Source organism: Candoia aspera, chromosome 6, assembly GCF_035149785.1.
Source record: "Candoia aspera isolate rCanAsp1 chromosome 6, rCanAsp1.hap2, whole genome shotgun sequence".
Taxonomy (NCBI): Eukaryota; Metazoa; Chordata; class Lepidosauria; order Squamata; family Boidae; genus Candoia; species Candoia aspera.
Genome location: NC_086158.1, coordinates 100,466,378 through 100,492,450, shown reverse-complemented (window position 1 = coordinate 100,492,450; position 26,073 = coordinate 100,466,378). Strand labels below are relative to the sequence as shown.

The 26,073-nt window shown below is 43.8% G+C and overlaps 1 protein-coding gene across 1 annotated transcript in view; it reads right to left on the bottom strand.

The window, feature by feature from the left end:
* The window catches only part of ARID5B (AT-rich interaction domain 5B), a 165,203-nt gene that overhangs the window by 69,048 nt on the left and 70,082 nt on the right, over positions 1-26,073 (bottom strand). The window contains exon 4 of the mRNA XM_063307758.1: positions 11,108-11,338. Coding sequence (XP_063163828.1) covers positions 11,108-11,338 — 231 coding nt within the window. The remainder of the gene's footprint in view (positions 1-11,107; positions 11,339-26,073) is intronic.

The window sequence follows — 26,073 nt, the reverse complement described above, 5'->3', positions numbered from 1 at the left end:
AAAGAAAAAAGAAAATCCAACCCCGTGCCCTGTTCTTTATTCCTGCAGGGGGCCTGTGAATTGTTATTTCATCACCCCCCAGCTGTCACGTTGCAAATTATGCACCAAGAAGCATTAAAGAGAATAAACACATTTAAATGAAAGCTGACGTAATTCATGCCAAACAGTCCCTGGAAAATATTACACTGTTGTCTCTCTCACTTCTGTTTAAAGTGGGTTTATTCTGAAGAAGAAGTCCATAGTCCGACACAGACCGCTTATTCTTTTGTTCATTGTGTTACTTTTAGCAATGTTGGCACTTGCACACTAGATTTTTTTTTTTTTAAAAAGGTTCTCTTCTGCTCATAATAATTACTGATCTCCCAGACCTCAGGGAATGTAACAATGTAAATTTGATAGTGTGATTGATTGAAAACTCTTCTGAACACACAATGCAAAAAAGCTTCCAGCAGAAAACACAAAAGGCATCCAGGGTGGTCCAGGGAGAGGACAGAACTTGGGGATAATAATGTATGAACCAAGATGTTGTCTAAAGAGAACATAAATTACTTAATGGCTTAAATGGCTTAAAATAACTCCTGTGTATGTTTGTGTGTGTGGGGGATTTGGTTCACTAGAACCCCAATTACTGAAAATGCAACAGCGGAAGATCCTAAATATAGATCTGTTAATTTACGTTTTTCAGCTCTAGAGCGCTCTGGTTGAAATGGATTCATTAAGGCAGGGTTTTTAAGAGCTGTTGGGACCCCCCCCCCCTTTTTAGATTTCCCCCCCCCACCTTTATTATTTTCATAAATAACTCAAGGTGGGGAACATACAGGTAGTCCTCGTTTAATGACCACAATTGAGACCTGAATTTTGGTTGCTAAGCAAAGAGGTCATTAAGCGAATCCAATCCAATTTTACAACCGTTTTTGCAGTGGTCATTAAGTGAACTACCACAGTTGTTAAGTGAACCATATGGTCGTTAAGCAAATCATGTGGTTCCCCATTGATTTTGCTTGCCAGAAACTGGCCGGGAAGGTAGAAAATGGTGACCACACAACTACTGGATGCTGCGATGGTCATAAATGTGAACCAGTTGCCAAGTGCCCAAATCAGGATCATGTGACTGCAGGGATGCTGCGATGGTTGTAAGTGTGAGGACCGGTTGTAAGTCATTTTTTTCAGCACTGCCATAAATCTGAACCATCACTAAACCATCATTAAGTGAGCACTACCTGTACCTAATGCTCCTTCTTCCTCTCATTTTCCCCACAACAACAACCCTGTGAGGTGGGATGGGCTGAGAGGGAGGGACTGGCCTAAAGTACCCCAGCCAGCTCTCGTGCCTAAGGGGGGACTAGAACTCACTGTTTCCTGGTTTATAGCCTGGTGCCTTTTTGTAAGCTGCCCAGAGTCAGCTTACAAAAAGCTTTTACGGTGAGATGAGCAGTGCATAAACTTAATAAATAAATAAATAAACAAACAAACAAACAAACACATACATAAAATAATAAAATAAAATAAAATAAAATAAAATAAAATAAAATAAAATAAAATAAAATAAAATAAAATAAAATAAAATAAAATAAAATAAAATAAAATAAAATAAAATAAACACCTATTTTAACCTCCTTGCCTGGGTCCCCTGTCAGCAGCAAGGCTTCGCCAGACCAGGCTCTGCCTCCTGGCTTGGGCATTGCGCGTGGTCAGCTGAGAGTCCCCCCTTGCTGTCCCAAGAGTATCCCCCGCCTCTTTCCCCCAGAGGTAACTGCAGGCCCACCCAACCCTGACTTTTGCAGGACGGTTAAAACAACTTCGCTCCACCATGCCACTGGGGGCACTAGGATGGTTTTTCAAAGAAACATCGTGTACTAATTGTGGTTCGTTTTAACTGTATTGTTTGACATGGTAACCGTGGGTAAACTGAGGCTCTGTTGATTTCTTCCCCCCTCTCAACTGTCCCTGGACCACGCAGCTGAAAGCTAGGAAACCACAGCAAGCATTTTGCATGTGAGATAACAGACGGGTTCCTGCGGTTGTGGGACAAGAAAACAGCCCTGGAGAGTTGGGGTTCCACATTTTTCCTGTGTATTATATTTAGGTGGCATGGGGGAAGAAACTGCAATTACACACACACACACACACACACATGCTAAACTCCAGCAATAAAAGGACTTTATCACAAGGGACAGAGTTAAAGCTTGTCAGTTCTGATCAATGTTCATTCCATGCAGTGGTTCAAGAAAGCAGGTTTTACAGTAATGGAGTACTAACATGGTTAAGATGAATATTTAATATTTGCAACGTCCAGTTTGTGGCAAACTCTCATACAGCATTAGCTTTCAGAACGCATTCTAGCCATTTCTAACCATCTCCCTCCTCCATTTCTTGTGTTAAATGATTTCTTCATTCTAAATATTTTAGCTTTAATTTCTTAACTATGATCGCTTATAAGCAAATGCAGATGTCCTAATGTCCTAACCCTAGCCCTAACCCTTTGTGTAGGAGCTCCCTTCTCCTAGTCTGGTATACTGGGAGCGGCTCATAGGTTCCACATTGCTCCAGCTGTGGCTGCCCGTGTGGTGGGCACGTGCCCTCTGGGCAGCCTCAGGGCAAAAATAGGGCAAAAAGGAAGACTCCTGGCCACCCATAGGTCCTGGCCAGTGTCCTTTGCTGCCTCCCCCAAATTAGAGCGTTTTAAGGGTTTGAAGGACGAAGCTTCAGGGCTCGCAGGTGGCTTGATCCATGTCTGAAGCACAACCCTGAGACAAGAAGCCCGGCATGGCCTTCAAGCTGGTGAAATCCCTCCAAGGCAGATGGTTTTGGTTTCCTCCCCTGCAGAATAGACTGTCGGAGGAAATCCCTTCTGTTACCTTTATGAAAGTGCAACACCAACAAAAGGATTGGAGCAGATGTTTGGGGCATCCTGGAAAACACTGTTTAACTCGTGCCCAAACGTCAAACCTGTAGCACCAAATGTCATTGGATGGTGAAGCTTGGGGCACAGAGTGTTTGTGTTGCCGTAATGCCAACCGGCTGCTCAGGGGGTCCACAGCCAGCCAGCAGCAGCAGCAGCAGTTTTCCTGCAGTGGTCCTGGCCAGGCAGAAGGACAACCTAGACTCTGTCGTGGGGTGGGGTGGAGCCCAGGTCATTCAGCCCTGGCCTCATGGCTCAGCTGATCTCACACAGGCCGTCCTCCACAGATCCTTGGTTGTGCGTGAACATCTGGGAGGCCAGCAGCATATCAAAATCAATGTAATATATAGCCAAGAGGAATATTGCACATAACTCTCAAAGCTTCTTAGTCAGAAGAAGAAAACACCGACATATAAAGACAAAAACAAGCCACTACAAGTTTTTATTTGCACTAGAAATCTTACTGAAGGAATATGTCCAACCTTCAGTCTAAGTGGTGTCAGTGTAGGACAACAATGTGAATATGGATTAAATTACAGCAGCATTGCAGGAGGGAAGCAAACTTTGACCCTATTATTATCTGTGACTTTTATGTTTAGTGAATGCAACTATTTTACAGATACAATGAAGGACAAAATGTGCTAATATTTATTCTGAGATTATGAAGAGCGGGGAGCAATTAAAGCTAAAATATTTAGAATGAAGAAATCATTTAACACAAGAAATTCTGCTAGTCACGTAAGCTCTCCTCTGTTCAAACTGTTTTTTCAAACATTATTCTAGAGCATGCTAAAACTGAACGTTGTATTGCTGTTGGTGTTGTTTTAAATAGGTATTATTTTACAACTGAAAATCAGTCATTACAAGCAACATCTGGAGACCATTAATAGCTTATTCCACCATTCTTATTTGAAAAAAAAGAAAAAAGAAAAGCTTGACCAAGAATTCAAAACAGTTCCAGATTTCTCATTTTCAAACATTTCAGATTTATGCTAAATGATGGGAAAACACTTTTATTTTACACATGTATACATGCATAAATAGAAAGAACATAATGGTTACTGTTCACTTATAACAGTTCCCAGTGCCCTGTTTTATTTATTATTGTTATTTTTTTGAAAGCTAAGAATTGCTATATTTAGTTAAGGCGCTCTAAATAGGGTTTCTGAAATTTGTCTTTTTCAGACTGGAAAGATGCTGCAGTGAAGCTACATCTAAAGAGGCTCGGAATCCATCCACGTACAAAATCACATTTTAAAGGCCAGAAATAAATGTTAAAATGTACTGGCTTTATCATGCTTTGGATACTAGTAACTTTTTCATGGGCTCTGGAGCCTGTACTAATATTTGGTGGGGTGGTGGTGGTGGTGGTGGTGGCAGCTGCATTCCAGTCCGAGGGCTGGGTGCGTGTGTTTCTGCCTTACAAATGTAGACCTGCAAAGATCTGGAAGGTAGGTAGATAGGCTGAAAGGTCACCCTTGGTCCAGTGAGTGACTCTAGATGTCCCTGCTACTAGGTACTATTCAATACCTAGTTAAAACTGTTGCATGCTAGATGATTTGTTTGAGAAATAAATGAAGCAAGCACCAAATGTGGGCACTGTTTGTTCACTTATACTGCCCTTATACAGCATATCAGTGGCACCCACATGAAACTCTGAAAACACTGAGAGGTAGCAGTATGTGAAAATTCAGAAAACCCAAAAGGGGATGGCTCTTCTCCACAGAACGGCATGCTGGGCATGGGGGTTTAGAGAGTGTCTGACTTTCTATCTGCTAGCCCACTCCTGCACTGCTTCTAGTCCTAAGTCTTCTTCCTTGTAGCTTAAGTCATACAGCTTCAACTGGAAATTAACAACTCTTCCATTTCCTTTATAGGGTAGTAAACTACATGCATTTTCAAAAGGCGCTGAAGAATATTTACCACAGGCCAAATTGTTTATAATATTTCTCTACTTTTACTCAGAAAGAGCCATCTCTTCAGCGATATTGGGCCGCTGTTGCTGATGTGGGTGCTTGAATAGAAATGGGTGCATGGACGGGGTCCAGTAGTGCAAATGAAGTGGAAATCAGCCCCTTCGGCCTTTGGATGGTGCTCTTTTATAGAAAGGGGAAATGTTGCTGCAAATGGATCTGGCCAAGTGGAAAAGTGCTGGTTCTTATTGAGCACTATGGAACATGGGTGGATGTGAAATTTTACAAAACACCTTCAAGGAGAAAATTCATCTCTCTTTCCTCATTTCGTTCATCTTTCCAGCAGCAAGACATCCAGGAAGAGCACAGATATTCCCATAGGACTGAGGCAAAGAACTAGGCGAACGTGTCCCTCTCCAGGTCTTTGCAAAGAGGTGACTTTGGTTTATCCCAACCACTCCATTTCATAAAGTAGGCTCTGCCATTGCAATGGGTTGGCAAGAAAACTCTGTTCAATATAAACATTCTTTGCAACTTGAACGATCCATCAGCTCCATCCTCTTTACAACTTGGCCATCCTGAGGGTACCAAGCTCACTTTGGCCGATCTCAAAAGGCTGCGCAGGGTCTGGTCTGGTTACTACTTGGACAGAAGGCCACTGGAAAACCAGATGGGTAAAAATCCGAGAAGGCAAGCATAAGCCTATTTGGTACTTTTCCCAAGATAACCTCATGGATGTATGCATGTAGTCACCAGGAATCCAGCTCAGTTCAACAGAGGCTTTATTTTACATGTTAGCTGAAGGTTGACTTGAAGGAAATGACTCATAATCAGCATAAGCAAATAATATGCATAATAAGCAAGCCAGGCCACAGGGATCTATAGAAGTGGCACAGTCAATCCTATGTACACACACTGGAAAACATGTCATTGTAAATTCAAGCTGAATTCTGTGGGAGCAGCCAGGCCACCCTTGGAAAGGCAGCAGAAGGCTCCAGCTGAGGAAAGCCACAGTATGATGAGGTCTTATCTTCCCCATAGGCACAGCTGCAGGAGAAGGATGGATGGGCTGGGTGGGTTTGCACTGAAGGATGGTGATAAGACCCTGCATTGCACACCGCAGGCAATCCAACTGGCCCATCAAAATATTATTCACTGGACTGCCACTGTGAAGACATGGTGCTTTGGTGGCCTCCACAAAGTTGGTGAGTGTGCCTGAAACAGCACAAGCAGCAGACTTGTTCCTCCCAGCTGGCACTTAACATATTTCCATGAACTGTATGTTTATCTCTTTGGCAGAGATAAGAGTGAGCAGAAGAACACGAAGAGAGAAGTTGCTTTTTCACTCATTGCAATATCAATTCTGGCCATGTAAGATTAATGATGATATTATAAGATTAATGATAATAATAATGCTGTGGAGAATGAAGGCTCCTGGCTTAAAGGTGTCAATTTTTAAAGAAGTCACATTCATACAGGATTCCCTGCCCACATTTAAGAAGTTCCTACTCTTTCCCAGCTTGGAATAGAGAAGGGCAGAAAAAAACTGCTCTTGTTAAAATGTCTAGTTAAAAATGGAAAAGGAAAGAAACATAAGCCTCATGGAAAAATCATTTATTTTGATTGAAACTTTCTAAGAAATGCAGCAGTTTGATATGCTGGTTTTTGTTCTTGATCAAAATAGTTTGCCTACCACATTTATACTGAGTGATATCTACTATTCAGAGACTGCAGAGGACAATCCTAAAGTGGTGCCATAAATATTGTTAATCATTAAATTCAGTCTTCAGGAATTGGAGGCCCAAATTGACATTTTGCCTAGTGGTATTTTAGTGCTAGGATGTTTTGCATCAGGGAGTAGGATGCTTTCTGTGGGACCCAGAAATGTAATTAATATAATATAATATAATATAATATAATATAATAATAAATATAATATAGATTTTTCTTAGTGTTTCATTTTTTAAAATCTGGATCCTGACTGATCTCACGTTCCCTTTCTGATAAATCTGTAAATTTGTCGCCATCTCTCTGTGGGCATCTTTTCTTGAAATGCCTTTGCCTCTCTAAAAAAGAATATTTCATATAGCACAAGGATAGATTTAGCTGCCCAAAGTCATTGAGAGTTGGGTGACAAACAAGTTTAATAAATTATTGTTATTATTATTACTCTGAAAAAGAGCAGCGCCGAAGTTCTTTTAAAAAATGCGACAGAAATTTCACTTCCATCCCTGTCCGTTGCTCCCTTCCTCGCAGATCGGACTGAAAGGCAACAGGACCTTAAAGCACATGAGTTCTCTAGTGGGCCACTGTTCTTAGGTTTAGATTTAGCTGCCATGATTTTATACATGTGACCATCATCTAGACCAGGGTTTCTCAACCAGGGCTGCGTGGCACCCTTGGGTTCCGTGAGAGGTCATTAGGGGTTTCCAGGAGATCATGATTTATTTAAAAAATTATTTCAAATTCAGGCAACTTCACATTAAAGAGGTAAGTTTCATTCTTTTAGTTTAAGAACACTATTAGTGCATAAAAACAGGCCCACCCATGAACAAATATAATAATTTTGTAACTTCTGGCCTCTGTTTGAGCCTGAATGTGGAGGGGTTCCCTGAGCAAGGCCTGAGAAATATTTCAAGGGTTCTCCCAGGGTCAAAAGGTTGGGAAAGGCTGGTCTATATGGTATCACAGGGTGGTTGCTGTGGGGAAAATAGGAGGAAGGAGTATTTGGTATGTTCGCCATCTTGAGTTGTTTATAAAAACAATAAAGGCAGGATAAAAATCAATCAATCAATCAATCAATCAATCAATCAATCAATCAATTAATTAATGTAAACTGACACAATACATCCTAGTAATGTATAGATGGCATTATAGAGGAAGGGGTGACCTGCCATCTACAGTCAAATTCCTCCTCAGCCCCCAAGTCTGGCATCCCAGACGCTGAGTATGTTTAGGCCAGCTGCAGCTTCTGCCCGGGTAGTGGTCTCTGGGTTCAGAGCAAGTCCTCGAGGGTGCCTGTGACTCTATACCAGGGCCGTGATGATGTCACAAACAATTTGGAAACGTCCTCCACACCTCCCCCGAGATTAGCCCCCATCCCCCCTCCATTCCAGGCTCCCGGTTGACACTGGAAGAAAGTTTCGTCAGCTTCAAGAGTCACACATACGTTTACAGATTGGCTCCTGAAAGCCGCTGCAACTTTTTTCCAAACTCACCAGGAGCCTGAAAAATATCAGGCTGCTTTAAGGGCCAGCAGGGAAGTGCTGTGTCAGTGCTTGCCCATGACTGGAAGCCTTTCTTCTGAATTTTTTCACAGCACGCACAGATCTGCCCTCCCTAATCCTGAGGCTGGATATCTCACATTTATTTCCTTGAGAGAGACGGCAGAGCCATAGACCTGACGCAGAAAGGAGCCATGGCTGGAGTAGTTCTCTGAATACAGATCTGCTCTCACAGAACCCAAGCTGAAAGCTGACCGACACACAAACTCACAAGACCCACAGAACCACCACAGCATCATTTCTGCCTAAAGCAATTAACTCAGGAATAGTTGGTGACCATCATGGCAGGACAGAAAAGGCCGACTGCCCTGTGGAACCATTATTAATGCTGATTATCAGATGTAGAAGCTCTGATTGTGATCCTATTAAAATTGAATAATGTATGATAATTAATCCTAATTGGCTGCATATATAGCTTGTTGTTACCTGAATCTTTCTGGCTTTCTGCCAAGGCTCCGGAAGTGGGAATTGAATAGAACATCTAGGCTCATCTTTGTACTGTAACCTCAGAAAAAGAGATTACTATTTACAAAAGCCCTGAGTAAGTGCTTACTCAGAGGTAGATTTTGCACAATCAGCCAATAAACAGGTCAGCCAACCACCACAAATTGTATATTTTATACTAGCTCTGTCAGTACAAATCCTCTCCACCCCCAAACCACAGCCAACATTTATGGGTGACTTAATGAAGGTCCATAAAGAGGATATCTGCGGCATCTGAATTTTGCTCTCCCTCTTTCAAATTACAAATGACGCTAGGAGAAACATCTTCAGAACAGATTGGTCATGATGGGTGTCATTCTGGAGGATTCCAGGTATGGCCTGGGAGAGATACTCTGGTTCAGAAAGTCAGCATTAAGCCGGGTAGTAAATAGGGTCTAGGTATAGGCACTCTTTGTTCCTGGCCATCCTTCTCTTGCCCAGTTTGTCCTGATATTGGAGCTCCCTCGTTTGGGGGTTTTGCTCTGGGTTCCTGATTATGAAGAGTTGGGGCATTCTGCAAGAGGCCAGGAACTTGTTGCTAGAGCTCCAAGGTTGTGGAGCAAACTTCTGCAGGAGTCCTGTCCCCCAAATAACAGAACAGGGACAATTGAGCTTCTTCTTTAAAGCAGAAGGACACAACCTCCACCCCAACTGAAACCTGTCCAAAAGTCACTACCAAACTGGATTTTTTTTAATGTGATGTATGGGGAAGTTATTAAATACATCAGGAGCAATAATCTAAATGGTGTTTCATCTTAATTAAATTAAATTTACCTTTAAATTAATCACAGGTTTTGTGCTGGCCTTACAACTTTTGGATTGCAGGCCCTGGCACCATCTAAGCCAAGATAAATAGGAAGCAAACCCCACATTCCCTCGCACCAGTGATGTTGCCTAGTTGGGCAATGAAATGTCTGCAAGCCAACAGCCAAGCTCAGAGAGCACCAAGGACTCCACAGTTCAGCCCTGAGCTACAGAGATTCTCTTCTATGGAAGCCAAGATAGGCTTCCTTGTGTGAAGGTATCTGGGCTGTATAGCTCCCATAACTAACTGAACGGTTTTTCTTCTGAATCTGAACTGATCGTGGTATTTCTGAACTTGTTCATCTTTATTTTCTCATCATCTTCCAAAACATTATTTTTTTAATCATCATCCATCTTGAGCCATGGAAAGGCCATATTCCTTTTAAAATAAGTAGCAGGACACTGGGTAACAGAGTAAGAAATATATTTTCTCCTTGTCTTCACCCACATGCAAAAAAGGTTCCATATTACAAAGATTTATGACTGTCATCAAATTTGTAAATTATTCATCTACGCTGTGATATGGTGAATAAATACTGACGTACACAGCTCAGGTAAGGAACTCAGAAAAATGGACTATCCCAATAACTAAAAATGTCAGGGTACAGAGACAGGTCTCTGAAAGACGTGGCATGGCAGCCTCGCCAGCATTTTTGTCAGCCTTGAAAAAGTGTTTCTATTCACAATGACAAGCCTTAAAGGGCTGGGTTGTGCAAAGCACTCGAAAGAGGGGCTTCACAAAGCAGGGTAACACCAATGAAGGACCTCTCTTTGAAATGTGAAAGCAGCTGCATCCTTAGCAAGGCCCACCCAGGTGCTTCAAAGGCTGTTCCTGTGGTTCGTGCATAGTGCATGGTGCATTTCTGCAGACATCCCATTTCTGAACATATCTGTAGACAGTTGGGGACAGCCTTCCAAGCAGCCAGGTGAGTCTTGCAAAGGATGTAGCTGCTGTAATGTTTTGAAGGGATGTGCTTCATTCTCACAAACATGCTTTGCTAACATCTCTTTGTGCAGCCCAGCTAAACCGTCAACGCACATTCTGGTCAGATTCGCCGGGGACTGCAATCTATAGAACCTGATGAAGCTAACATGCATCCCACAGGGACAACATGGTTTCTGCCAGAACTGAGCTCCATAACCAAGCTGTCCACTCAAAAATATCCATCAACACATCGGACACTGGAGCAAGTGAGTCTCCTTCCAAGTAAGCAACTTAAAGCTTACGGCCACAGCATATTATTCAAGTGTTCTAAAACCAAGGACTGACGTTCTGGTGACGAGCTACTATAGAAGGCATCCGAGCATCTTCCAACAAGCAACTGGAGAATAAAGGAGGGGGCAGCCCACAAAGAACAAGCCACCCTGGAAGAATGATGCCCAGCACATTCAAGTTTAAGGACAAAATACACCATGATGCCTCCAAATTCCTGTTCAACACGTACTACATGGTTCAACAAACCTGCTTCTTTTCCAAGATACCTTTTCCTGGAAAGGCACGTGTTGAAATATACAGACTCTTTGTTATGGGCCCCTCCTTGGCTTCTCAGTAAAGGCGACGCATTGCCCTCCCACAGCTGAAAGATGTGAGCTATTTCTGAACACTCTGCCATTGTGACTGTATTGTGCTTGGAAAAACGGGAGCAATTTCAGCAAAAACAAACCAAAACAAACCAAAACAGCATTAACTTGCAGAAAGGAGGAAAGGTAAAGTGACTTACCATATTCATCACAGATGCTCTCATTTTCGACGAGAGTGGGGTGATCGAACGTGTCTCGACAGTAGAGGATTTGGGACCTTTGGCTGATGGAGGCGATGCCCCCGAGGGCCAAGACAAACTGGTCCGCCTGCACAGAGGATGGCTTGCCCTGAATCCGTTTCAGCATCGAGCGATAGCGGCAGTACTGGGGGTAGCTGAGGATCAGCACGTTCAGGTCCTCGTCCTCCTCACCTGCGAAAGTAACATTGACCACAGCTTTACTGACCGTCCCGGACACCTCGTTCTCCCAGACGGAAAAGGCTGTCTCTGGGGAGCACCCAGGACAGCCGCTGAGGCAGAGCGCCCAGGCACTGTCGGGGAGCGGCAGACGAGGGGAATGTCAGCACCACAGTGCACATCTTTTTTAGTTTTCAGAGGAGGTCTTCTTCTCTCCTCCGCCACTGGATTCGTTTGTCATATCTTTAACCTCCCTCCCCATAAGGCAAAGGAAGCACGCCTCTTCTTCTCCAATAAAAGCCTGCAGACCTGCCTTTGCACTGGCCCCCGGATTTCCCAGAAGGCCTCTAGCCAGCCAGCCTGCAAGAGGCAAAAGTGACGGAGGCCCCTCTCGCTTCATCCTGCAGCAGCCGGGGCTTTTCAGGGAGGCGCAGGAGGGAAGCCTCGGGACCCCCAGGGGCTGCAGAGTAGGGGACGCTGGGGAGGGGAAAGAATCCCCCTGGCAGGGCTGCAGGGCGTGGGGGCTGAGGATCCCCAGCCCAGCGTCCCCTCTGCTTTGCAAGGCCGTGTAGAGGAGCAGGCGGGGAATGGCGGCAAAAGGCGAGGCCTCCTTCAGCCATTTTCATCCTTCCCTGAGTCAGACTCAAGCACTGACATTCATGTGTTGAGTTCTTAATTACGGATAAAAATGTCTTAAAGGGGCTCACGTTTCTCACCCTGCAGAACCATCAACGGCTGCCACGTCTGGGGCTTGCAAAGCGTAATGATGGGCCTTCCCTGCAAAGCTGAACACTCTGCACAAAACCAAGATAACACAATTGTTTGCTATTAAAAGAATGTGTTTTTCTAGTCCATGGGACGCTGGGTTGACACAAAAACCTGAAGTGGGACTTTTGCCAACATTTCTGATTCCCATTCGGTATGGAAATACTAAAATTTCTACCCATTTGGTGTAGAAATACTAATTAAACTACTTCAGTAGTTCAATTACCACGTTCTCTGCTGTTGCCGTTGTTAATGTTGTGCTTGTCATTATTATTATTTCAATTTAGATCATGCCTTTCTGCTCAGAGGCTAAAAGCTATCCTGACCACATAGATTAACACTGGGAAGTGTACAACTGATTTCTTAAGCAACGTATAGATACAGGTAGTCCTCACTTAATGACAGTAATTGGGACCAGAATTTCTGTCGCTAAGCCACATGGTCATAAAGCATGTCACGTGACCACGCCACTTAGCGATGGAAATTCTGGCACTTCCGATTGCCATTGTTAAGCAAATCACTGTGGGTCGTTAGCGAGGACGTCCTGTGGTGGCCATTTGTGATCTCCTGCCAGCTTCCCCATTGACTTGCTTGTAGAAAGCCAGCAAAGAAGGTCGCAAATGGTGATCACGGGACTGTGGGATGCTGTGACTGACATAAGTACAAGGACTGGTCGTAAGTACCACTCATTCAGCACCGTCATAACTCCAAACAGTTGCTGAATGGATGGTTGTTTAGTGAGGACCACCTGTAGAGTGTTTTGGAAGGATTTCAAATGCCAAATTTGGAATCATCACTGTGGAATTGTGAAGTTTACCACCTTCATCTTTATGTTTATTTATTAGCTAAGACGATGATGACAAAATCTACCCTTTAGGTGGTATACAAGGATTTTTACAGCTTCTTGCTGCAGTTCTGTAATCGATTGTGTTAATGAATGCTTCCCCACAATCACCTTCTGATGCCCAAGTGCAGCTTTTCTCATCTTTGTGGTGTTAATGGATGGCCTCTGAATGTTCCACTTCTGGACTTGGCTGGCTCGTCTCCAGAATCACTTGTTGGCTCTGATGAGACTCTGGGCCAAGATTCCGCAAGCCAGAAGCCGCTTGCCACAAAACACCTAATGGCTCACGTTGTCAAACAGACCCACAGAGAAGGTTTTCGAAAGCGGCCCTTTGTGTTCCCAGAAACACAGGACCAGGAGGAGCCCCCTCCAGAACGCCAGAGTGGCCGCACCAGACCTGAGGACGGCAGCGGCCACCAAAGGGAAAGGGATCAGTAACCCTCGCGGCCTGTTCCCCAGCAGGTGTGACTCACCTGGTGCTTTCCCCCAACTTTATTCATTACAGCGGCTGCCTCCAGTACATCACCCTCCATTCCAATTTCCATTCCTTGTGCGAGGACAATGGTGTCTAAGATGCCTGAATTGATAGTGTGTTCAGAACAACTTGGCCTGGCTGCTGCCTCCACAGATAACTTCATGCCACCTGCTCAGTTTCCCATTCAGGGCCACAAGGCAACTTCTAAGACCAATGTTACATCTGTTTTAGTGAGTGTGTATGTATGTGCAGAAACATGTACCCCTCGCCTCTTAAGGCAACACTAGCTCCCTGAAGAGCCACTGATTCTGCCTTGCTCCGCTTGTGTGTTTCTTTTGCACCAGCTCAACGCCTGTGTGCCTCTTCGTGTCCCCCCATTGCCACAAACATCAGATTTCAGCATTTCTCAGGGGAAGTAAGGCAGCTCTATTGGGGTTCAGGGAACACCCCTACTGGCAGCAGAGCCCTTCAGACAACCCCCTGCAGAAGCCAAGAGCAGGAAGATGGGTTCTGACCAGGACAGAAGTCTGGAGTGCAGGAGACTGTCCCACAACCCAACACTTGCACAAAGGGGAAGAGCACCTTTGCACCCAAACTCAAATGCCATCAGGAAGATGGCAGATGAGAACAGGGCACCATGATGTTTAGTTTTCCATTGGAAGGAAACTATTTCTTTAGTGGTGAAACACACAACCATGGAGGCCTCATCCAACGGCTGAACATATAAAGCTCCTGTACAATCAGGTCAGGAACGGATCGTCATGGAGAAAATCTATCCATGTGGTCGCTAGGAGTCGAAAATGACTTAATGGCACATAATCAATCAATCAGTCAATCAATCAATCAACAATCAGGTTACTCCCTCAGAAAGAATGTGGGCCAAACTTTTTCAGTTTTAAATATAGAAAATGAAGAAGCGCTTTAAGCATTTGGTGACTAATTTCACCATTTTTGAAATTTTGATTTAACAGTTATGTTCCACTGTTTACTAAGGGCAGTTTAATAGGTTGTTTGTTTTTCTTGGATTGCTGTAAACCGCTATCTTTATTGATAAATAGAATAAATCAATAATGCATAAGCAACCTCTTAATAATGGTGTCCTTGCATAGGGTTATGAAATTATAGTATTATACTTCAACAACAAAGTTAATTTGATTATTAATCTGAACTCGCCATAGTGGCTAACCAGCAAAGGAAGCTGATTTTGAATTTCTATAAAATTCTTGCACTGAAATCAGATCTCTCACATGACTAAGCTCTAACCAGCCTGAAAAAGAAATCCTGCATTTTAAAGACAGAGATCACAAGAGCTGTGAGAATGATGAATTAAGATTTCTAAAAACCCAACCCTCCCTTCTGGTTACCATTCTTCAAATTTTAAACATTTAAAAAATAACCATCACAGGTTATAGAAATAAAAGCTGAGAATGTCACCCTTCTTCTATCAAAAATGTCCTGGGGCTGTGTGGTTCTTGGGTGGTGCGAAGCACAAGAGTAGCTGGGATCGATTTTTCTGTACAATTTGAGACAGAAGGAGCCGTGACGGACTGCCTGAAAGGATGGCGTGCTGAAACCAGCGGAATGAGCTGTGTTACCGCTTGTTGGGATGCCAGTTTTAGACTTGTTCTCCTAAAAGGAACAACTTTTCTAAGTAACCTGACTCTTAACCTCCCACAGAAGAAGCAGAAGAAATCAAAACAACACTTTGTTCTGCAGGTCCTGGTCACACATTTTAGCAAAAGGCAGAAGGAAAAAACCAAAACTGCTTTGACAAAGTGGAATATGGCAGTCACAGTTTTAATACAGTGTTTAAACTGCTGGCTGCAGCCATAGCCACGCGCCGTCTCTTGACCCTCATAACAAGCTGGTGCATTCACACACTGAACTAGGCTATAATATGGCTTGTTTGGCATACGCCCTTGGGAGAAGAGCAATGACAAATCTCGATAAAATGGTTAAGAGCAGAGACATCACACTGACAACAAAGGCCCACATAGTTAAAGCAATGGTTTCCCCATTACTAACATATGGCTGCGAGAGCTGGACCATAAGGAAGGCTGAGAGAAGGAAGGTCGATGCTTTTGAACTGTGGTGTTGGAGGACAATTCTGAGAGTGCCTTGGACTGCAAGAAGATCCAACCAGTCCATCCTCCAGGAAATAAAGCCAGACTGCTCACTTGAGGGAGTGATATTAAAGGCAAAACTGAAATACTTTGGCCACATAATGAGAAGACAGGACACCCTGGAGAAGATGCTGATGCTAGGGAGAGTGGAGGGCAGAAGGAAGAGGGGCCGACCAAGGGCAAGGTGGATGGATGATATTCTGGAGGTGACGGACTTGTCCCTGGGGGAGCTGGGGGTGTTGACGACCGACAGGAAGCTCTGGCGTGGGCTGGTCCATGAAGTCACGAAGAGTCAGAAGCGACTAAATGAATAAACAACATTGGCATATGCACATGACACCACCACCACACCACTTGCATCTTGTAAGATGCCAAGGAAGGGCAGTGTTCAAAACCAGCCATGGCTTCAGTGTGCGTGTACAAGGCAACTATGGGCGTGGTGTGAATCCAAGTGCTCTAGGCTGAGGGCCGACTCCAAGCGGGGCAGCCAAGGTCTGCGTCCCTACTTGCTGCAGCTCAAGAGCAAATTGACCGCCTCCCTCTGCTGAGCCGACCGTCCAGAGTCCCTCCTTGCTCTCAGTCAAACAAATCATCTCAGATGTTGGCTTGGGAAGCGTTTCTGGTCCGGCCCTGTCTTCTCAGAAGAGTGGAGCAAAGGCACTTTGGCCAAAGGCAGCTCTTGGAAACTTTTTGGCCGCAACGTCTGTCTACCCCATCGCTTGCAGTCTCCTAAAGGCAACATGGCAGGGCTTCTAACCGTAATGTTGTAAATGAGTCTTTGCACAAGTCCTGCTGTCTTCAATCATAGCTTAAGACTCCATTTTTCTGATATACCAGGATGTGGTCAAGCTGCATATGTGTTTATGTGTGTCTGTGTTTTGGACTTGTTTCAGGATTGTTGGTTTGTTTTCGCCAAGGTCTGTCTGTTTGTCTGTCTCTCTGTCTCTCTGCCATTTTATAAACCATGAGTTTCCAGGAAAGCACATTATTAAAGTGACTGTAGTGCACTACCTTGTGGCTCACACATGACCTTTTAAAGCCAACTCATCTCTGAGGCTGTATTTGTTACTCTGATTTTCTACTCTCTTTACATTTACTAGATTTTAACTCGAAGCTGCAAAAGCAATAACCAAAAAACCAGGCAATATGAGTTCAATAAGCGTTCTGCATGGCATTCACTCCCCACCCCCACACCCCCCGTGCACACCTTTTGCAAAATGTCCAACATAACATTCCAAGAAGGACAAAGAGGGAAAAAAGCATTACCATTTGTTTAAGCAAAGACAAACAAACGATTCCTGGAACAAATATATTATTTCCACTGCACCAATGCGAGCAAAGAAATCAAAGGTCTCTCTATCCACCCCCCTCATACCCAAACGGGGAAGAGAAAAGCCTTTGATTTCTTTCAGTAGAACTTAGTAAATGTTACTATGGTTATATGTTAAAATTATAGCACTGTGTCAGAATGAAACATTTGGAGATAATCTGCTTTGGGCATGAGCACAATTCTCACTTCCCCATTTTCTCTGCTGAAAGAAAGATGCCCAGTAAGTTGTCAGCCGCTTCTCCTAGGGGTGCAGCCATTGGATTAGCTTCCCCGCGCATTTGGTTGGGTGGCTGGACTTAGGAAGGCCCCCCACTACCCTGCCAGAGTGCTGTCCTCTCAGAATCCCAAATGTAGGAATTCTTGGGATTGGTGTATAACGCTGCCCTCCCCCCCCCCCCCCCGCCCCTTGAGCCACTCCACACAACTCTGCCCACCTGCTCTGGTGACTCCTGCTAAAATCTGGTGAGGGAACTTGGACCATCCCATCATGCAATCCACTTTTGGAATGATTTAAATGGTGCAATAAGCCTTCCTTTGGGTTCACATTATGACCCCTTCTTTCAACAGTCTTTTATTAAGTGCCCAAATCAGGGACAATCCTTTCACGATGGACTTCCATGACCCTGGAACCATGAAGGACATCAGGATGGGGCAGACCCAGAGCTCCTCTGTGCTTGACAAGCCCTGGAACTGGAGCTGGTGTGTAACCAAACCGGACCTGACGATGGACAGCGTTACAGAGCAGGAGTGGCATTTCTTTCTAGTCCAAACGATCTATGAGGAAAAATTGAAAAGAGGGTATATGGGGTTCCCTCTTGGCTGCCTGGCAGTCTGGATACATGGACCACCAACTTTTCTAGATTTCGTTACAGATTCACAAGAACCATTGAAAAAACAATTGTTAACACGAGTCCCCTCTGGAAGCAGCAACTAAATTTTCAGGTCAAGTTCCAACCCTTGCGATTAAGGCGCACACCAACTTTCAAAGCAGCGCGGGGCAATTTTCCCTCTCTCTCTCTCAGTCTCTCTTTCTCTCCCCCCCCCCCTTCTACATAGGGGGAGAACATGTCCCACCCTTTCAAGATCAAAAACTCTTTCAACCAAATAGGGAAACACATAAAAGTGGCTTGTTCTGCTTGTGCTCAGAAACACCACACTCAAATGATTATTGCTAACCACCAAAATCCACTTCTAACATCAGTGAGCTTTTCTTTCTAAAAACACACACAAAAAGCAATCTTCACACCAGGATTTTATAGAGCTCGATGGAAAAATATGCATGTTCCTTCCTGTACCTAATTACCCCGGCTGCAGAAATCTGCCAAGAATTCTGCCCTTTAGTTCTTTTAATCGTATTAGTACAAATGCATTCCAATGCCAGTAGAAACACTTTTTTGTTTAACCGATTCCAAATCTGTGTCAGAAGAACTATTTTTGAAACATCACTTCTCCTTTTCTGAGAAGAAAACATAGAGGAGCATTCTTGCTTTCTTATCATGTTTGTGTGTGTCTGTGGGTGGGTTTATGGTTTTCAGTGATAGTATTTCCTTCTCTCTATGGAGGGACCGCACCTATGAAAGTAGGGAAGGGCTGAGGGCTGGTGGCAACCCAGTGACTTTGTGCATAGAAGTTCTCAAATTCTTCCAGGTGGGTCTACAAGAAACTAGCGTGTGAAATATTGGAAAGTGGTCAATGCGAACAAGATGCAGCTGGAGGACTCATTAGGGCAACTTCCTCTGCTTCTGTTCTCCCAAGTCTCTTCTTGCTGCTGGTGGGACATCACCTGTCAACTTCACCACTTTACAGAGAAGTTATTTACGTAACTACTTCATCAGTGGCTTGATGTTAATTAGTTCAGTGCAGTGTAGATCTAAGAGGCGTCCGGTCTAAGACTGATTTAAGGCAGTTCAGTTCAGGTTTGTGTGATCTTCTGATGTTTTACTATATATTTCTCCAAGCTTTGTGTGGGCCTGATAACATACTAGCAACCAAACTGGAATGGCTTCCAATACTTGGCACTGCTCCAGACTTCAGAGATACTGATAATTACATTGATGTTTCCATGTCATTGTTATTCTGCTGCAAGACACAATTTCAGCTTCTAATTAGGCACTTCCTATGTTCTGTGCATTCATTTTTTGAAAATGACTTTTTTTTTAAAAAAGAGGGGGAATGTAAGCTTGTGAAGAACCTAGCAGAACAATATAATATAGATAAGAAAACTTACATCTGTTTCTATCACTTCCAACGTTATCGTGTGAAGCAAGAATGGGGGGGGAGTGTGAATATATTTTCTCAGAAGGTAATTTTCCTTTCAGCCTAAGTACTCTTATTCATCGCTCAGTTACTCAATGATTTCCTGTTCTAATTACATGACATTATACAGAAAGACATTTGTAGAAAGAAAATGTGTCTAAATCTAAGTGTCTGAATTGGTTACCAGTGCTTAACATTCCAAAATTGTGCATCAACTTTATCAGGCCTCTGATTCCAGCTTTGCATGATTATTCTATCTACATTCTCTCCCAAGGCAGTTAAGTTAGCACAGATTTATATATTAAGGAAGGAAATATGCATTTGCAGCTAAACATGCAGCTAAATACCTGGATAAGAAGATAGTTTTATCTGCCCTCTTTTGCTCCTACAGTACTTAAACTGGAAACAAGTCAAGACAAATGGAAAATATTAAAAACACCTGGGTTTCGTTTTAGGAAAGGGACAAGGAAAAGATGGAAGAAGGGAAGCAGAGAAAGTAAAAGACTCAAAACAGAAGGAAAATGGAAAGAGACTGTGTAAAATGCAAAGGAATGACTACTTCCATTATTTTGTAAAAGCAAAACAAACCGAGCGTCATCAGTTTTGTCTTGTTATTGCACTGCTGTGGTTATTCTGAGAAATCCTAAATTCTTAAATTAGCTCCTGAAGCCACACCCTTCAAGATTTGATAATAATTTATACAGTAATCACCAGAAGTAGGCAGTGAATGGCCAAGAACATACTGTAGATGTATATGTGGCAGAGAATCATTGGTTAAAAGACACTTTAACAGAATGGTAGCAATCTTCTCCATATATTAATGCAAATGGATTATAAGAAGCCAGAATCACAATTCACTGTAGTGTGCAAACACAGATATTTTAAGAAAGATATGCACACTATACACCAGGGGCCCCTGGACCTAAACCGGCATCTTCTGGAGACAAGGCTCACCCTTAACCTGGTGGAGCATTCTGCTGCCTTGGTAAGCTCAGCTGGCATGTCTTCAGTGAAGGAAAGGAAAGCAGAGCACTGCTGGCCAGTAAAAAGCTTCTGGATTAGTCAGGCCCGGAGTTCGGCCATCTGCCTCTCTCTTGCTGATCACCTTGCAGTTCTTCAGCTTCTTCAGGGCACTCAGATCAGAGCACCTTCCAAGATCCCAAGCAGAAAAAGAACACATTTTCTGGTCTAGACACGGGCTTGGCTAAGTTACCTGGGGGCGCAGGAGCACCCATGGAGAAGACGCATCAGTTGGTCTCCTTGAAAATTGTTCTGTGTCAAGAACCATACAACTATGGTTGCCCTCTGATGCAACAGTCCACCAGACAGCAAGAGGAGAGAGAAGAAATGGACAGAAGAACCCAGGACGCTCTTGATCTATTACCAACGGCCAAGCCATCAAGGGTGCTACTGTTGAATGGCAAGCCTGAACAAAGGTTCACCTCAGGAACAGCAGCCCCAGAACAATCTACACAAAACACTGTTAATGGTGTACCCTGGGATCAAACATAAAAGTTGGGACTATGAAGAATCCACCCACTGCATGCAAGCAGACATGCAGACTTTGGTAAGGCTGAGACTCTGGCATTGTAAGCAGCTCAGCATTTGCTTTGTGAAGGTGGGCTCTGGTGTCATGGCTTGAGAGGGAGGGCTCAAGAGGGGCTCAGAGGAATGTCCCAAGGCAGGTTCAGGGACCACTGAATTTCTGGCACCTGGAAAGGCTGATTGAGGAGTGGCGTTTCAGGGCACTGCACACCCATTAGCACCCAGGATCAGAGGGGGTACGCAACCCATGCAACAGAGGAAATGTACATGTAAAAGTGGACGTGTCTAAATATATATATTAATAGATCAAAACACTGAATTGTACACTGAAATTCATAGTGTACAATTAAGGCAATGGGGTGCACAAAATCTGGCTATTAATGAAAATAGTTCTAGCAGCTATTATTGTTTACAAACAGTCCCCTTATGTAAAGATCTTGAGGATGTGGATTTAATGAGTCATCCTACACTCACTTTGTATGAAAAAGTTACAAAAAAGACCAACCTGTGTGTCCAATTTTTGTTTTGTTTTGTTTAATTAGCCAAATATTCCTCAATGCTTCTTAGCAAACAATTTTGCTTAATGTTTAGGGCAAATTAACAAGTGGAAGAAGGATGCAGAAGTGAAACCCTCCCCAGGGGCCACATTTTCCTCACACGATGTGCAGAAAGACAGAGCATGCTGCCCCCTCACCTTCCCCTGTACAACCGTCTTGTCAAGGCATCATCAGCTGAGGGTCTTCACCAATCTGAGAAGAGCCAGCCTCGTGGTTCCCAAGCCAGGCAGGGAACTTTCCACTGCGATGGCTCCAATCATCTCTTTTCCCTTCCGCCCCTACTTGTTCTTGCAATGTCTCAGTAGCTAATTAACTGCAGCACTGTTTAAATATTAATGGCTGAGTTACCCCATTAAGAAAATGCAAATCAAATAATTAACTAATCCCAATAGGCGAACCTCCAATTTTTTGTTTTGTTGAGGTTTTAAATTTTTTTTATGAATTATCCACACAACAGGGAGACAGCTTTGTTGACAGAACTTTAAAGGAAAAATGTCTCCTGTGTCTCATCTGGCTTGGGCTTCATGGAGCACCTTGACCGGTTTAAAGTCTGGGTAATCAAAGAGAAATACCCCTTATGGAAAAGTGGCTCCTGCTGATCAGAGAGAGGCTTATTTTTAACATGCTGTCAATTGTACCAGTTTCACATGGAAGTTTAAGCTGGCAGCAGTGTTAGGTATCTTGCAGAGATACCTCCTCTGCTTCCTGGTCCAGATGCCTTGGACCAGAGGAATAACCTCAGCTGAGGATATGTTTGGAGAGGTCCTCCATTCTTCTTTCCAGGTAGAACAGGGTGAGGGGCCATTGCTGGACCCCAACAAAGCTCCCCATGGGCCCCTTTTTGCCACTGGGCGGGTTGAGCGGATCAGATCCTAGTCTTACATTCTGATCCACCAGTTTCGATGCCCTCAAAATCTGGCTTGCTGAAAAAGTGAGCTGGCAAAAATGTATATGCTCTGTCCCTGATTTAGTCCTGGCTACACCCAGTTTTAGAAGTTTTCAAAATCCCGGCTTGCTCCAAGGAACGTGTTCCCCCAGGATTCCCAATATCCCAGTCAGGACACAGAAAGGCCAGTTTGACCTTGCTTCTTCTTCCCTTACAGGGGAACCTGGTTTAGTGCGAAACATCCCTGTGCACATCTGTATGTTGGGATAGTTGACTGAAGTCCAAAAGCTGTTAAAATACGTTTAACATCAGAAATTAAGCGAATGCTGACAAAGCAAAGGGAAATACAAATCACTCCTCAGTCCCACATAATACGGTCACGTAGAACCCTTACACAGTTCCCAGAGGGAGAAGATGATTCTGCATCTTCTGGTTGAAATGTAACATTTGCATTTCATATTGACAAAGCCAGAAACTGAGTCCCTTTTATCAAGAATTGGGCTTGCACAATGAAATCCTACATAATATTTGTCTTACGAGATCTGTTCCAATGGCAAATTCATTCCTTCTGCAGAAAATGAAATCTAGCATACAGTGTAACAATTAGCATCACCAGCTTCTGCTGACCATTGCACCTTGTGCCATGTCTCCTGAACAGCTGTGTTGGGAAAGAGCCAGTCTTGGCCAAGCGTCACAGGAGGCCTCCTCCAGATCCAATTTTCCTCCTCACAGAGCAAACAAGTCCATCTTCTCTGGTGGCAAGACTGTATCTCTGTCATGCCCCATATGGGAGAAAATGGTGGAGGGTGGAGGGGGGGGCAATCCCTCTTTTAGAAAAGCCTCCTGATCTGAGCATCCTCCCTTACTGGTCACAAGACAACAAAGCGCCTTGTGTGCTCGTCAACTTATCCCCCTCTCAATCTGGACTCTCCGTCCACACAAGGGACTTCCAAGGGTCTTCACAGACTAAATGGTTAAAAGAGATGGAGATGTTTAGCGTGGGGAGATCTGATGACGGCTAGTCTCCAGACAGCCAAACCATCTCACGTGCACGAGGAAGTGGCCCTGTGTTCTACTGAAGCTGCAGGCAGGACAGGACTGGTGGGTCACAATCAGTGGTGGAGCTGCAGTATGGCCAAGAGTCCAGGACAAAGCGCAAGTCAGTTGCTTCTCCTGAAGATGCAAAGAAAGCTGCCACAACAGCAAACACCAGCTGTTCCTGAATCCAGGCAGCCTGCTCCAGGATATAATCCCTGCATCTCTTTCTCCTACCCTGAATGTTAATAGACTCTTTGCCAGCCATTTCTTAGCCTTGGATGCTGGGAACTCCCATGAGGCATTTGATAGGGGAACTGCCTGGCCTCAGACCCTTCCCGGCTGGCCAGCTTTAGGCCTCAGGACTGTATAAGACAACCCTCCATCTTGAATCCATTGTGTAAAGTTTTCATGTTTTCTGCCTCATCCATGTCCATTCCCATTGCAGGGACTTCCAGAAAAGACGTCTCAATCTCCCTTCCCTACATCTGTAGGATGCTTTATTTGATTATTTTTATTGTAGGGATTAATTATTGGCCCTAGAATCAGTTCAAGTCCATTTGGTTTAGAGATGAAAGTGCTGGACTAGAAGCAGGGAGACTGTGAGTTCTGGTCCTGCCTTAGGCACAGAAGACAGCTGGGTGACCTCAGACTAGTCTCTCTCTCTCTCTCTCTCTGCCCCGGGAAGAAAGAAATGGCAAACCACTTTTGAAAATGTTGGTTAGAAAACTGCATGGACTTGCAAGGCTGACTTGAAAGGAGAGGAGGAGGAGGAGGAGGAGGAGGAGGAGGAGGAGGAGGAGGAGGAGTTGTCCATATGCATTCCACCTCAATTAAAATGAAGAAATCACTGCACATGCAGGGAAGTAAGGAATCTGGAGCTTCAGACCTTTCCTGGGATCCAGCCCTATGCAACATGGTGGTGGTGGTGGTGGTGATACCATCAATAAGTGCATCATAGTGGAAACACGTCCTTAAGCACACAATGGTGCTTTTAGTTCAATGCAGAAGACAAGGAGGTGTTAACTTTCCAGAACCTTGTTTAAACTGAACCTCCAGGATATTTTGCATTAATTCATGTTGTACAGATACTGTGGGATTATGTTTTTTTTAATGATAAAATATATCCATGCATCCACAGAAGTAGGGAGAAAATAATTTGGGATCCCCAGAAGTGAAGAGCCATATTTCCTTCATTAAAAGTAGAGAAAAAGGAATCTATTCCTTAAATATAGCATCAAATCTAACCCTTTCTCCATCAAAAAGTTAAGAGTGATTTAGAAACCATAGAGGGAAATAATCAAAAGACCAACTGTTGAGCTATAATTCAGTGACAAACTATTCTGTTCCTTACGGAATACTAATTTGTTTTAAAAGGAGTAGAAATAAAAGCACGATACATATTTCTATCCATGTACAAGTGTTTTAAGAGCAATTTTATATAGGTTCCTATATAAAATTAGAAGAACAGAGAGGCCTGCGACATCACCTTAAAAGAGGAGATGTTAAAAAAAAAAGACTATGAAGGGGAATCAATTCAACAATGCCTGAAGAGATAGTATGTGTTTAAAACTGTGGTTGGTTTTAGTACCTGATCTGGATGTAGCCTTATTTTCTGAATGTTTTAATTAATTTTGTAAGCTGCCCAAGACAGTGGTATATTGAACATCTTCAATAATAGTCAACGAAGTGGTAAATATGTGTGTGCATGAGGTCGGGGCCAGGTAAAACTTCCAATGTGAAGAATTCATTATATGTATTAGTATGGAATGCACTTTTATTTTTCTTCCGTCCTAGCAGGTGTCAGTGGGGACAGGAGATGCTTAGTCCATAATTTTGGGCAGGGGGGGCAGGATTTGCCTAGGGATGTTCCCACACAGGGATCAGTGTCAAATAACGGGCCCTGCAGGAGTGAGGAAAGTGAGGCTTGTTGCAATCAAGGGAGTCCTGTGATGGAGCATCTGGGTCGAGCAGCCATGGCCAGCCCATTAGGGCCATTCGAGGACCAGCCACACAGGTGTGTACCACACTTTGAAGGCATACATGTGCACAAGGGCCACCAGTGGGAGTCTTCTCCCCATGCACAGCCTCTGAAGAAGCTGCAACGACCTGGCTGCTTCAAGCTGCCAGGGTGCATGCATGGCACCTACTAACAAGCTTTAAGGCTAAAATTCTACATGTATGGGATTGCTGGCTTGTTTTTAACACCCCATGAATTCCATTTTAATGAGAAAAATATATTTATCCTCACCAGGACTACAACACGATTCCAGGCTCCAAAGACAAATCTCCAAGCGTTCTCCCTTTGCCCCACTGCCTTCTCAAGGGCTCATGCCAGATAAAGAAACGAATGGACAGAGAATCCAGAGCACGTGCATTATCAAACCCGTCATAGACATCTTTCCCCGCAATATGGCATGAAGGTATCTCCTCCAAAAGCAAGAATGGAAGCTTTGTCTTGGTCTTCATGCAATGGCCTTTCATTGTCAGCTGGAAAAATTCAGCAGAACCCGGTCCATGATTTTAAGAAGAAACAGCATGCTCCTTCTTAAGGGCACCTTGTGGGGATTTAAGCATTTAAGACCTGCTCTTGACATTTATGTCTTTTCTGAAACCCTTAATGAAATAACAGCCTTGATAATTCTTGCAATGTATAATTTATATAGCTTACAAGTTAAGGAAGGTGTGTGTCTGTGTGCATGCCTGAAATATATATTGTTTAATGTTAATAGTGTACTAGCCTTATCTTAATGCATATAAAAAATAAGTCCACGGAACTCCTTTGACTATTAAGCCCACATCCCCTGCCTCCCCAAATGAAATATCTTCCCATTCTGTTAGGCAAACCTTGATTTTTAGAAAGCCGTAAATAGATGATTTTGGAGCCTGCCCGTTCCTGCAGCCCTCCATAGTGATAGTTAAGGAAAACACTGT